The sequence below is a fragment of the Microtus pennsylvanicus genome, chromosome 11, assembly GCF_037038515.1.
Source record: "Microtus pennsylvanicus isolate mMicPen1 chromosome 11, mMicPen1.hap1, whole genome shotgun sequence".
Taxonomy (NCBI): Eukaryota; Metazoa; Chordata; class Mammalia; order Rodentia; family Cricetidae; genus Microtus; species Microtus pennsylvanicus.
The window spans coordinates 92,392,947-92,406,234 of NC_134589.1; the positions used below are offsets into that span (position 1 = coordinate 92,392,947).

General features: G+C 46.0%; 3 protein-coding genes across 3 annotated transcripts in view; 2 read left to right on the forward strand and 1 right to left on the reverse strand.

Moving 5' to 3' along the window:
- The window catches only part of Znf597 (zinc finger protein 597), a 324,428-nt gene that overhangs the window by 262,710 nt on the left and 48,430 nt on the right, over positions 1-13,288 (reverse strand). The gene's annotated exons all lie outside the window — the stretch shown is intronic.
- LOC142831533 (olfactory receptor 2C1-like) lies at positions 1,189-2,127 on the forward strand. The gene has a single exon (XM_075941755.1). It carries the CDS (start codon positions 1,189-1,191, stop codon positions 2,125-2,127), a length of 939 nt encoding a protein of 312 aa, XP_075797870.1.
- Positions 8,518-13,288, forward strand: part of Znf174 (zinc finger protein 174) — a 32,015-nt gene continuing 27,244 nt past the window's right edge. The window contains exons 1-2 of the mRNA XM_075941745.1: positions 8,518-9,631; positions 10,749-10,971. Of these exons, the coding sequence (XP_075797860.1) occupies positions 9,230-9,631; positions 10,749-10,971 (625 nt within the window). The 5' untranslated portion in view covers positions 8,518-9,229. The remainder of the gene's footprint in view (positions 9,632-10,748; positions 10,972-13,288) is intronic.

Genomic DNA, 13,288 nt, shown 5'->3' on the forward strand with positions numbered 1-13,288 from the left:
GCATAATTTCCCTCTTCAAGAGGTCAGTCATAGGAAATGTCAATACCTCTAGTCCTACTTCGTTGTTGAAAGGTCCTAGCCTCATCTTTCCACCAGGCCCTCCACTGCAATTGAGGACCAGGTTCCAATACTGCTGTACCCAAGTCTTTCCAGTCTTGTGGAACAATTCAATTACTAGTTGACCATGAATTTAACATTTGCTTCAAAAAGTGTGAATTTGTACCATATGAGATATCACTTCTTTAAATCTCCTGAAATCTAACATTTCCACAGGAATCCAGTCAGTTCTTACACTGTCCTGGGGATGCATATCATTTGGGAGTTGTTCCCATAAGGTGAATGAATGAATTAAGGTTAGTTGTTTGACAAACTTGAGCTGTTCCTTTAATTGTAAAACTGTAATGAAGAGGTTGCTTGTCAGTTAAATACTTCTGCCTTTGTTGAATATATTATCTGTTCTAGTTAAGTTTGGGATTGTAATTTATCAGTCAAAATGGCAATATATTCTCCAGTAACTTCTATAGTAAGTTTAGAGTAAGGATTATCTCTTTGTACTCATATCAACTGACTTGGCCTTCATAACAACCAATATTTTAGGATTAAAACAAGAATTACCAAACCAATAATGTTTATAACTGCAGTTGGCCGAAGAGGATGTCAGATCCCCTGGAGTTAGATTTACAGACTATTGTGAGATGAGAGTACTGAGAACCTACTTGAGACATCTACAAGAGGAGTATGTGCTCTTACGTGCTGGGCCATCTCTCCCGCCTAAGAACCAAATTATCATAAATATCCTGTAAGATTTGTCCAAATTCAGAGTGTTTTTTCCCTGCTCAGAGCACGAAAATCTTTACTGCAGGAATTGTGTTTAGAGAATGTCTGTATCTAATTCCACCTTGCCAGCTCCCTCTGTCTGTCTTCCTGCTGCTCTGGACTACAGAGCCCTACCCATTGTCCGTCTTCACAAGACACGCCTTCATCTCTGTGCTAGGTCCCTGTTGACATGCCCACTCATCTGACAACCAGGTGTCGCTGAAAGCTTCTGCCTGGAAAGGCTGGATGTCTCCTTAACTGTGGAGCCTGAAGAAGGAATATTCTGGATGCAGATTCAGCAGTAGCTGCCTCTCCCCTTCCTTCCCCACAACAGTTTTCCAGAGAAGTCTCCAGTGTCTGAAGCAGCCAGGGATGGAAATGGACAGCAACAGCTCCTCTGGGAGCTTCATTCTGATGGGTTTATCTGAGCATCCCCAGCTGGAGAGGGTCTTTTTTGTAGCCATCCTCTTCTCCTACTTGTTGACCCTGGTTGGGAATTCAACCATCATCCTGCTTTCCCGTCTTGACGCCCGGCTCCACACACCCATGTACTTCTTCCTCAGCAACCTCTCTTCCCTGGACCTGGCCTTTACAACCAGTTCAGTCCCCCAAATGCTGAAAAATCTATGGGGGCCAGACAAGACCATCAGCTATGGTGGATGTGTAACTCAGCTCTATGTTTTCTTTTGGCTGGGGGCCACAGAGGCCATACTGCTCGCCGTCATGGCATTTGACCGATATGTGGCAGTTTGCTGGCCCCTGCACTACATGACTGTCATGAATCCATGGCTCTGCTGGCTGCTGGCTGCTGTAGGCTGGCTGAGTGGCTTAGGCAACTCAGTCATTCAGTCAACTTTCACGCTGCAGCTCCCATTTTGTGGACACCGGAAGGTGGACAACTTCCTGTGTGAGGTGCCCGCCATGATTAAATTGGCCTGTGGAGACACAAGTCTCAATGAGGCTGTGCTCAATGGTGTCTGTACTTTCTTCACTGCCGTCCCACTGAGCGTCATCCTGTCCTCCTACTGCTTCATTGCTCAGGCAGTGATGAAGATCCGTTCTGTGGAGGGACGACGGAAGGCCTTCAATACATGCCTCTCCCATTTGGTAGTGGTCTTCATCTTCTATGACTCAGCTATCTATGGGTATCTGCTTCCACCTAAGAGCAGTAATCAGGACCAAGGGAAATTCATTTCTCTCTTCTACTGTGTGATTGCACCCATGTTGAATCCCGTCATCTATACTCTGAGAAACAAAGAAGTGAAGGGGGCACTGGGAAGGTTGCTGAGGAAAGAAAGAGAAGCCAGATGAGGAGACAGCCATCTTCTTTATTCCATACTGCTTGTTTTCCCTGCATTCCTTATTTGAAGCTTTGTCCTCAGTGAAGTCAAGGCATGTTCCTGACAGACTATACTTTAGGAAGATGGTTAGTCTCATTGAGACATTCTGTTTATTTACCACAGACAACAGGGTACATATGGACTCTTACTGGTCAAAACGTTATTGCCCTAGCACAGACCTGTTTTTCTGTCCTTTCTCTAATATCCACGTTACTGAATTTTTTACATTCTAAGAAAAAAAGCATGAAGTTTACTATATTCCCATGAATTCAGGTTCTGCTTTATCAACTTCAGATGAAAATAGAATTCATCTTTATTTCTTAGCCATCCATCATCTTGGTCCAATTGTCTGTCTAGTCTCAAACTACAGGCTAACTGTTCTTCCTCTTCATTCTGTCACCTGATTAACCCCTTCAGTATGTGCCCATAAAATTTGCCTTCTACCTAATGTAATAATGAGAAACCTTCGGCAAACCCACCTGCCTTTCAATGCTAGCCCCATGTACCTTGATTTGGCTTCATTTAAATCATTCCAGCTAACAGCCACAGCATTAGGTTTGCTACCCATCTGCTCACTGAAGGTCAGAAAAGCAAAACAGCCAGCAAACTAATGTGGCTACTGGGATTAAAGGTGTGTGGTACTACTCCTGGTCTGTAAGGCTGACCGGTGTGGCTATTTTATTCTCTGAACTTCAGGCAAATTTTTTTATAAAAATACAAATGAAATGCCACTACACCAGAGGACGTGGTTTGAGTCCCAGCATCCACACGGTGGCTCGCAACTGTCTTTAACCCTTGTTTCAGGGGATTCAATGCCTTCTTCGGGCCTTCAAAGGCACTAGGCATAGATGTGGTGCAGAGACAAAAGTGCAGACAAAACACCCGAGTACATAAAATGTAATTAATTAAATAAAAAAGAAATTCTCAGCTGAGTGATTTTTAGGATACACTTTTAATAATAACAGTTGGGAGGCAGATGCAGGTGAATCTCTGGGGTCAAGGCCAGTCTGGTGTACAGAGCCAGTTCCAGGACAGCTATGGCTACATAGAGAAATCCTGTCTTGAAAAACCAATAGAAATCGATCAATCCATCCTGAAAAAAGAAATTATTATAAGAAAATAAAATGATTGCAGCTGTGTCTACAGTTCAGTGACATAATAGAACACTTGCCTGGAATACAAGAGGCTTGGGGTCATGCAAATCAAAACAACTCTGAGATACCATCTAATACCTGGATGAATACCTAAGATCAAAAACACCAATGATAGCTTATGCTGAAGAGAATGTGGAGTAAGGGGAACACTCATCCATTGCTGGTGGGAATGCAAACTTGTGCAACCACTTTGGAAATCAGTATGGCGGTTTTTCAGAAAATTGGAAATAAACCTACCTCAGGATCCAGCAATACCACTTTTGGGCATATACCCAAAAGATGCTCAATCACACTACAAGGACATTTGTTCAATTATGTTCATAGCAGCATTATTTGTCATAGCCAGAACCTGGAAAAAACCTAGATGCCCCTCACCGAAGAATGGATAAAGAAAATGTTTCACATTTACACATTAGAGTACTACTCAGTGGTTAAAAACAATGACATCTTGAATTTCGCATGCAAATGATAGAATTAGTAAGCTCTTTCCTGTATGTGGTAACCCAGACCCCAGAAACAACCTAGATGCCCCTCAACTGAAGAATGGATAAAGAAAGTGTGGCACATTTACAAATTAGAGTACTACTCAGCGTGGAAAAAAACAATGACATCTTGAATTTCACATGCAAATGGATGGAATTAGAAAACACTATTCTGAGTGAGGTGACCCAGACCCAAATAGATGAATATGGTATGTACTCACTCATAAGTGGATACTAGCTATAAACAAAGGATATTGAGCCTATAGTTCATGATCCTAGAGAAGCTAAGATATAAAGTGAAATATATATATATATATATATATATATACATATATATATATGTGTGTGTGTGTGTGTATATATATATATATATATCCACCTGGAAAGTGGAAACAGACAAGATCGACTGAAAAAATTGGGAATGGAGTATGGAGGTGGGGGAAAAGGGAGGATTTTAGGGGAAGAAGTTCAGAGAAGGGGAGGGGTGAAGAGAACTTGAGGGAATGGGATAGTGGAGAAAAAGGATGGACAGAGATGAGAGCAAGGAAAGAGATATTTTGGTTGAGGGAGCCATTATAGGGCTAGCAAGAAACTTGGCTCTAGAGAAATTCCCAGGAATCCACAAGGATGACCCCAGCTAAGACCCTAAGCAATAGAGGAGATGGGGCCCAAACTGGCCTTGTCCTGTAGTCAGACTGATAAATATCTCAAATATCACCATAGAACCTTCATCCAGCAACTGATTGAAACAGAGGCAGAGATCTGCAGTGGAGCACTGGACTGAGTTCCCAAAGCCCAGTTAAAGAGTAGGAGGAATGAGAATATGAACAAAGAGGTCAAGACCATGAGGGGTTTACCCACTGAAACAGTCTACCTGAGCTAATGGGAGCTCACCAACTCTAGCCGGACTGGGAAGGAACAAGCATAGGACGAAACTAGTCCCTCTGAATGTGGTTGACAGTTGTATAGCTGGGGCAGACTGGGGAGCCACTCGCAGTGGTACCAGTATTTATTCCTACTGCATATACTGGCTTTTTGGGAACCTATTCTCTTTAGATGATACCTTGCTCAGCCTAGATATAGTAGGAGGGTCCTGGGACCTTCCCCAAAGCAATGAGCCTTACACTCTCTTAGGATTGGATGGGTATTGGGTAGGAGGGTATGTGGAGGGAATGGGAGGAGGGAAGGGATGAGAACTTGGATTGATATGTATAAGGAAAAAAGATAGTTTGTTTTCTTTTTTAAAAAAATAAAAACCTAAACCTTTCAAAAGAAAATGATTGCAGCTGCGTATTCAGCTCAGTGATATAATAGGGACACTTGCCTGGAATACATGAGGCTTTAGGTCCAATCCCTAGTTCTACAATAAATAAACAAATAAATATTGTGGCTGTCTTGATGGCAAGAGTGTTTGATTGGCAGATGTCAAACCCATCCAACACAGCCTCAGTGGCAGTAGACAGGAACAGACCCCAAACTGTCGGGTGGGGTGAGCTGGTGGAGAGTTGTAAACACTACTCCAGCAGCCCCCTGAAGATCCTGCAGCAGCTCCAACTTCAGCACACCATGTTGGGGAGTATTAGTTTAAGAGTGTTGCTTTTGTTTGTGAGCCATTTGTTTAACTCTGTGAAGCTGTGATTCTTTCCCTGTCTAAAACACCTGATGGTTTAATAAAGAGTTGAATGGCCAATGACAAGGCAGGAGCAAGGATAGGTGGGGCTGACAGGCAGAGAGTATAAATAGAAGGAAAAAATGAGGACCAAGGAGAGAAAGACACTGGGGGCCAGCCACCCATCCAGCCACCCATCCATCCAGCCACCCATCCATCCAGACACCCATCCAGCCACCCAGCCACCCAGCCACCCACCCGTCCAGCCACCCATCCAGCTGCCCATCCAGCCACCCGTCCAGCCACACATCCAGCCGCCCATCCACCCACCCGTCCAGCTACCCATCCACCCACCCGTCCAGCTGCCCATCCACCCACCCGTCCAGCCGCCCGTCCAGCCGCCCGTCCAGCCGCCCGTCCAGCCGCCCGTCCAGCCACCCCTCCAGCCGCCCGTCCAGACGCCCATCCAGACGCCCGTCCAGACGCCCATCCAGACGCCCGTCCAGACGCCCATCCAGACACCCAGCCACCCACCCAGCCACCCATCCAGCCACCCATCCACCCACCCATCCACCCACCCAGCCAGCCGCCCGTCCAGCCACAGAGTAAGAGTGAAAGTAAGATACACAGAAGTAAAAAAAGGAAAAAGCCCAGAGGCAACAGGCAGTCAGAATAATTTTTAAAAATCTGACAAGAAACAAGCCAAGCTTGGCATTCATAACAAAAAAATAAGCCCCCTTGTTTGATTTAATTGGGAGATGGATCATGGGCCCCCCCAAAAGCCAAAAGAGCAAAAATATTGCACTACATCACCATTGCCACTTAGGTTGGCCTTTAGATGACCCCACCCAGGAACATCATATCCCTCCCTGCTCGGGAGGAGCACCTTTCCGAGCCGCAGGGTCCCTGGAGCAGCCCTGACACAGCAGAGTCTCCCAGGCTAAAGCTGCAGCTGTCTGTGGTGACAGAGGGACAATTTCTAGGCTGTAATGAAGTCTTCTCTGGGCATCCGAACCTCAGCAGAAGTTCCCACGGACTACCCAAGACCGGATTGGAGGTTTCTGAACATCTGTGAGGTATGCAGTCAGGACAGGTGTGTACTGACAGGACAGGACAACGGGAAGTGAGAGCTGTTTGAGTGGCAGCTGCCTTACCTTTTCATTTCACGAGGTCCCATCTGTCGGGAATGAATTTCCTGAGCAATTGAAGCGCTCAAAGAGCATAGCCCTGTGCCTACATCACTGCACGATTTCCCTTTCCTCTAGCATTTTCAATTTCAGTTCTTCTGTTAAGGTCTTTGGTCCATTTAGAGTTGAATTTTCTGCAAGGTCAGGGTTTATTCTCATTCTTCTACATCTGAACTCAGGATTTACTTAGCAACCCACATAAGCCATTACAATTAAGTAAATAAGTCTAAGGCTGTCTAGAAATATATCCAATCAAATTGCTTCCTGGAAAAAGATATAAAAGCATAGAAACCTGGAACTGTTGTCTCTCCATACAATGGAATATTATGTGAGGACAGTACATCCAGACAGAACAGGAACCAGGTACAGGTACAGGTTTTAAGGGTGGTGAGAATGTCTAATAACTAGATAGAGTGGCTATCCAGCACTGTAAATAACAGTGGAATTGCTCACTTTATATCGCTTACTTTTATGTTGTGTGAAATTTTAATTAAAAATTTCTGTGTTCTTGTGCACCTGTGCATGCTTTGGTAGGCCAAAGGTCAGCTGTGGAGGGCATTTCTCAGGAGCTGCTCAGCTTGTGTCACCCTCGTCCCTGTGATCCTGCCATCCCCTCTGCCACTCCTGGTGCCGGGGCAGAAAGGGAAGAATTATTTTTAAATAATTCAGTAGTGGACATCTTGATTAGGTTTTTGTTTGTTACTTGCTTTTTAAAGATTTCTGGTTATTTTTGTTTTGTTTTTCCAAGACAGAGTCTCACTGTGTAGCTGTGGTTGTTCAGGAACTTACAGGCAGACCAGGCTGGCCTTGAACTCACAGAGATCAGCCTGATCCTTCCTCCTGAGTCCTGAGATTACAGGCGAAGACCACTATGCCTGTCAGCTTTTTAAACTTTTTAAAGATTTGTTTATTATTTTGAATTATTCGTATGTGTGTGCTTGTATGAGGGTATGTACACGTGGGTGCAGGAGAGTAGGCTCAGCTGGAGGCTAGAGGTGTTGTTGCAGCTCCTGGACACAAATGGTTTTGAGCTGCGAATACAACTCAAATCCTCTAGAATAAAACAGCAAACGAATACAACCCAAATCCTCTAGAATAAAGCAGCAAACGCTTAACCACTGAGATGTCTCTCCAGGCCTCTTGCATTTTTGTTTCTTGTCTGGGCTTTATTATTATTATTATTATTATTATTATTATTATTATTATTATTATTTCTTTTTGTTTTGTTTGTCCATATTGTTATTTTGAGGCAGGGTCTTTCATTGTTCTGGAAATTACCACCTAGGCTAGGCTAAGTGGCCCTGGAGTTCCAGGGGCCCTCCTGCCCTCCCTCCACCTCCCCGGCACAGGAATTCTAACAACTCACTACCACATCCGGTTTTTTCACATGGGTTCTCATGCTTCTGTGGTAAGCACTATTTCCACTGAGCTAACTCCCATCCTCAAGAAAAAAAAAATTACTTAAAAAGTTTTCTAGTTCATGCTGACACATGCTGGCTGAGTCAGTGTGAGATTAGACCAAGGAGAGTAGGAAAAATCCTAGCGGTGAGGTCAGAGAAAGCCAAGGTAGGTCCTGCTCTGGATGAGAATTTCAAGGCGTATCCACCGCCCAGGTCCAGCTTCCCAGCACCCCACGGACGGATCCGAAGAGGTAGGACTTTCCAGCCAGTGTGAGGCCTGACCTTAAGCCCTCCACACCGCGACCGAGCGGGCGGAGGACCGCTGGAGTCCCAGACTTCCTGCACCCCTATCTTACCCGTAACCAACCGAGTGAGGTAGTTAACAGTCTGGGGTACGAGTCAGGACATTGCACATGCGCCAGGACTCGTCACTGGACTACGACTCCCGGGAAGCACTGCGACTGTATAGATCACGTAGCCAATAAACAATTAAAAATGTTACAGGGACCCAATCACGTAGGGGAACGGCGGACCTTCCCAAGGTTGCTCTCTCAGCCAGTGGGTGTCTCCGTGGCCCAGCTCCGGCCCCGCCCCCAGCCCATGTTCTTGGGGGGTCCTGGTCTCCCGGCTCTGGACCCGGTGGGTCGCCCGCTGGCGGGCGAAGGGTTCTGAGCTGCTCAGCTCGCCGCAGGTGGCTACTGGAGCTGACACCCAGCACCGCGGTGGATCTGCGCGCCCCCTTGCTGCAGCATCGCCTGGCTGAGCTGCGGAGCTGCACTCGCTACCCTTGTCGGGCTGTGGCCTCGCCTAGCTCTGCGCTTTTGCTCTCAGAGGTACTGGAGGTCGGAGTCTGCAGGATGCTGAAGAGTTGGTGCGAGCTATACGCATGACAGCTTGAACTTTCTTGGGGATTCCTCTACCAGCCCGTTAGATCGTGTCATGCATGTCACCAGATAACAAAATTAAATATTCCCTCCAGTGCCCTTTTGGAATATTTTGACTTCTCTCCTTAAAAACTGACGAAAAGACCAACTCCTCCCACTGTCAGGAACTATCTTGTCTTCAGAGTCTGGGATAAGGGCTTGCAAATGAGAAAGCTATCTATGTCTCTGCGGTCCTTCCACCCCTACTGCTCCCAGAGAAGCTTCGTTCCTACGGTTTTTCTAGCCTTCAGAGAGATTTCTCCAGAGCAATGACCCAGAATACTTGATTAGAGTGACATTGTTTCCTGGGCCCCCAAAATGGCAGCTAAAATGGAGATAACTTTGAGTACCTACACTGAGGATTCTGACAGGCAAGAGAGACACATCATAATGAAGCTGGAGGAGAAACGTGGGCCCGCTCAGCAAAAAGCTGCCCCCGATCCTGAGCTTTCCCGCCAGAGCTTCAGACACTTTTGTTATCAGGAGGTGTCTGGACCCCAGGAAGCGCTCTCCCGCCTTCGACAGCTCTGCAGACAGTGGCTGCAGCCTGACCTACACACTAAGGAGCAGATTTTGGAGCTCCTCGTGATGGAGCAGTTTCTGGTCATCCTTCCTCCAGAGATCCAGGCGCAGGTCAGGCATCGATATCCAATGAGCGGCAAGGAGATTGTGACGCTGGTGGAAGATTTGCACAGAGTATCCAAAAAACCGAAGCAGTGGGTAAGGAGGGTCTTTTTTCTGTGTGTCCCAGGATCTCTCTGTCTTTTGGGGTAGTGTTTTGTCTCATGATCCCAGCTAGTTAGAGATTCCAGAGGAATGGATGGCTTCAAAGTCGCACCCAGCCTCCAGGAACTCCCATTCCCCCTAAAAACATTGTAACAGGGTTTCAGTAAACCCAGCCACTGGCACCCAGTGAGGAGGTAGAAGACTAAGATATTCCTTCATAGGCTTCATGACCTTAGGAGAGGAGTTTTAAGATTTTGGAATCTCTACTGTCAGATCTTCCCTGACCATTCTTAGTGAAGTTTTGCTACAATCAGAATTCTTGTCTGACAGGTCTAGTCTGTTCAATAGGGAACTAATTTGGGGTGAAGTTCCGTGGACTTTGTTCCAGTGAAGGGTCTACCATATTGCCTTTGAATGGGGAAATCTCAGCTCAGTTCCCTGGTGTTGCTGCCCGACCCCATCCCCATCCCCAAAGCCAGCCCCCCAAAGCTGGAGCCTCTGAAGGAAGCAAGTCAGATGTGCTTTGGAAAATGGCACTGTGAGGGAACAGGTGAGTTCGTCTTCTTAGATCCGAGTACCTTGGACCTCTTTAGCAGAAAAACCTACCAGGTTGGAATGTTTTCCAGTGGCCCCTTATGGTATTGTTTTCTGTTCCCAGGGGTACAGAGGGGAAGCAGAAGTAGAGAGGGTTGGGATATGGAGCGGGAACGGTGGTGGTGACGGCACTGTCATCCCTGAGTCTGACATTTTCACCAACTCCTTCGGAGGAGCTTGGCTGTGAATCATCCCCTTTTCCTTTGATGTATCTCCTTTGAAGGTCTTGGTGGTATCCGTAAAATTTGAACTCCAAGCCGGGCTGTGGTGGCGCACACCTTTAATCCCAGCACTCGGGAGGCAGAGGCAGGCGGATCTCTGTGAGTTCGAGGCCAGCCTGGTCTACAAGAGCTAGTTCCAGGACAGGAACCAAAAGCTACGGAGAAACCCTGTCTCGAAAAATCAAAAAAAATTTTTTGAATCCAGGTTGTAAAGGGATCACGCTATAGCAGTGAGCGGCATGCTGCCCCCACAGTCCATCAAGGAATGGAGAATTAATGGCTAGCCCTTTTCTTAGGTGGCTGTTTGTCTGCAAGGGCAGAAGGTGCTCCTGGAGAGAACAGCAGCTCAGCCTGGAGAACAAGAACTTCCAGACTTTGGGTCCCAAACTCATAGCAGAGATATTCAAGAGAACTCCCTGGAAGAGCCTTCCTGGGAAGGGTCTCAGGCCCAGCTGAGTCCCCATCACTGGGAGAAATATCCCTTCTACCAGGAACCAGTTCCCAAACTGACTGAGACAGGTAAACACTCTATACTTGGGCCCGCTCATCAGCTCTGTTTCCATCATAGCATCTCATGGTTCTGCAAACGTGTGTTGCACGTGACCACCTTTTAAAAGTTTACAGTGTGTGTATGTGTGTGGGGGGGTGTCTGTCCACAGTGTACATGTGGAGGTCAAGGGACAACTCTGTGGAGTTATTTCTTACCTTCTACCCTTATTTGGGTTGTGGAGATCAAACTCTGGTCTCTGGGCTTGAGAAATAAGTGCCTTTATTTACCAAGTCATTTTCCTGGCCAGTGCACACCTTTTAAAATTTTAGAGACAGGATCTCACTATGCAGCCCAGCCTGGTCTGGGACTCAGTATGTAGACCAGGCTAGCCTTGAACTCACAAATATCCATCTGCCTCTGCTTCCCAAATGCTGGGATTAAAGGCCTGCATGGCTATGCCCAGCCTGTTTGGTTTTTTTGCTTGTTTGTTTTTGGAGACCTACTGGATTAGTCTGCAAAGTGGCTGCACCATTAGAGGCTCCTATCAACAAAGTGTGAGGGTGCTCTCCACATCCTGGCTAGCACTTATTCCCAGCAGCTTTTATTATGATGATGTAATAGCCCCTGAGATTTCGATTGTCATTTCCTTAATGAGTTATGATGTTTAAGCATTATTTCATATGTTTATTAAATTATATATCTTGGCCAATAGATGGCTTGGTAGGTAAAGGCACTTGCTACCAGGCTTGACAACCTGAGTTCAATCCCTGGGGTATACATGATAGAGGGAGAGATATTTCTGCAAGCTGTCCTCTGACCACTACACATGCTTTGTCATACAAACAGCCACCCCCTAACACACATACAATAAACATAATTAGACATTTTAAAAAGGAAATTGCATATCTTGTCTTTTGTTGGTTATCAGGTATCTTGTAGCCTAGGCGGCTTCAAAGCCACTACTTAACTGAAGCTGAACTTGAACTCCTGATTCTGCGGTATCCACCTCCTAAATCCTGTGAAGACAGGCCTTTGCCGTCACTCCGAGCTTATGGGAAAATTGTAGCCCTATACTTGACCCATTTTTCATTTGAGCTACTTGTCTTTTTATTGTTGAGCTTTAAGTGTTAAAATAACTGTTCTGGATCCTAGACCTCGCAGACGATGAGAATTCATGAATGTTTTCCTTCTCGTTCCGTGAATTAGCCTTTCAGTTTCTGATGGTGTTCCATGAAGCACAAATGCTTTTGAAAGATGTTATGAATTTTTATATATTTCGTGTGCATCTGTGCACATGTGGAAGACAGAAGAAACTTTGGGGACTCACATCTCTCCTTCCACTGTGTGGGTCCCAGGGGTCACACTCGGGTCATCAGGCTTGGCCAGAGCTGCCTTCACCCAGCCATCTCACCAGCCCAAATGTTTTTCATGTTGATAGTCTAATCTTTTCTTTGCTTGGGCTTTTGGTGTCATGGTAAAATACCATTGGCAATAGAATGATTCAGATTTGCAGGTATGCTCTCTCTAAAGAGTTAAGTTTAGCTCTTCTGTGTTTATATCTTTGGTTCATTCTGAGTTAGGTTTTGTATGTGACATTTCATATGTGTTATTAAGGTTACTATAACAGAGTCCTTAGGCTGGGCAATAAATAACAAATTTATTGCTAACACTTTTAAAAATTAAGTCCATACTGAGATGGGGAGTTGACTTAGTGGATAAGAGTGTTCGCTGAGTTTCAATCCACAGAACTCCCCCCCGCCACGTGAAAAATAAGGCCTAGTTGTCTGCTCCGGTAATGCCAGAGCTTTGGGGTGGGAGGAGACAGGAGAGTCAGTGAGAGACCCTGGCTCAAGAGGATAAGGCAGAGAAGGATAGAACAAGAAAATTGACATCTTCTGCTTTCTTCACTTGTGCTTTACATAGACACACACACAAACACCTGCACCACACTCACACTCTAACACACACACCTGAACCACACTCACACTCTAACACACACACACCTGCACCACACTCACACTCTAACACACACACACCTGCACCACACTCACACTCTAACACACAGACAGACACCTGCACCACACTCACACTCTAACACACACAGACACCTGCACCACACTCATACTCTAACACACACACACACCTGCACCACACTCACACTCACCTGCACCACACTCACACTCTAACACACACACACACCTGCACCACACTCACACTCTAACACACAGACAGACACCTGCACCACACTCACACTCTAACACACACACACCTGCACCACACTCACACTCTAACACACACAGACCTGCACCACACTCACACTCTAACACACACACACCTGCACCACAC

Bases quoted from the DNA above. Each gene is read 5' to 3' on its own strand.
- LOC142831533 (XM_075941755.1), top strand. From the start codon at position 1,189: ATGGAAATGGACAGCAACAGCTCCTCTGGGAGCTTCATTCTGATGGGT.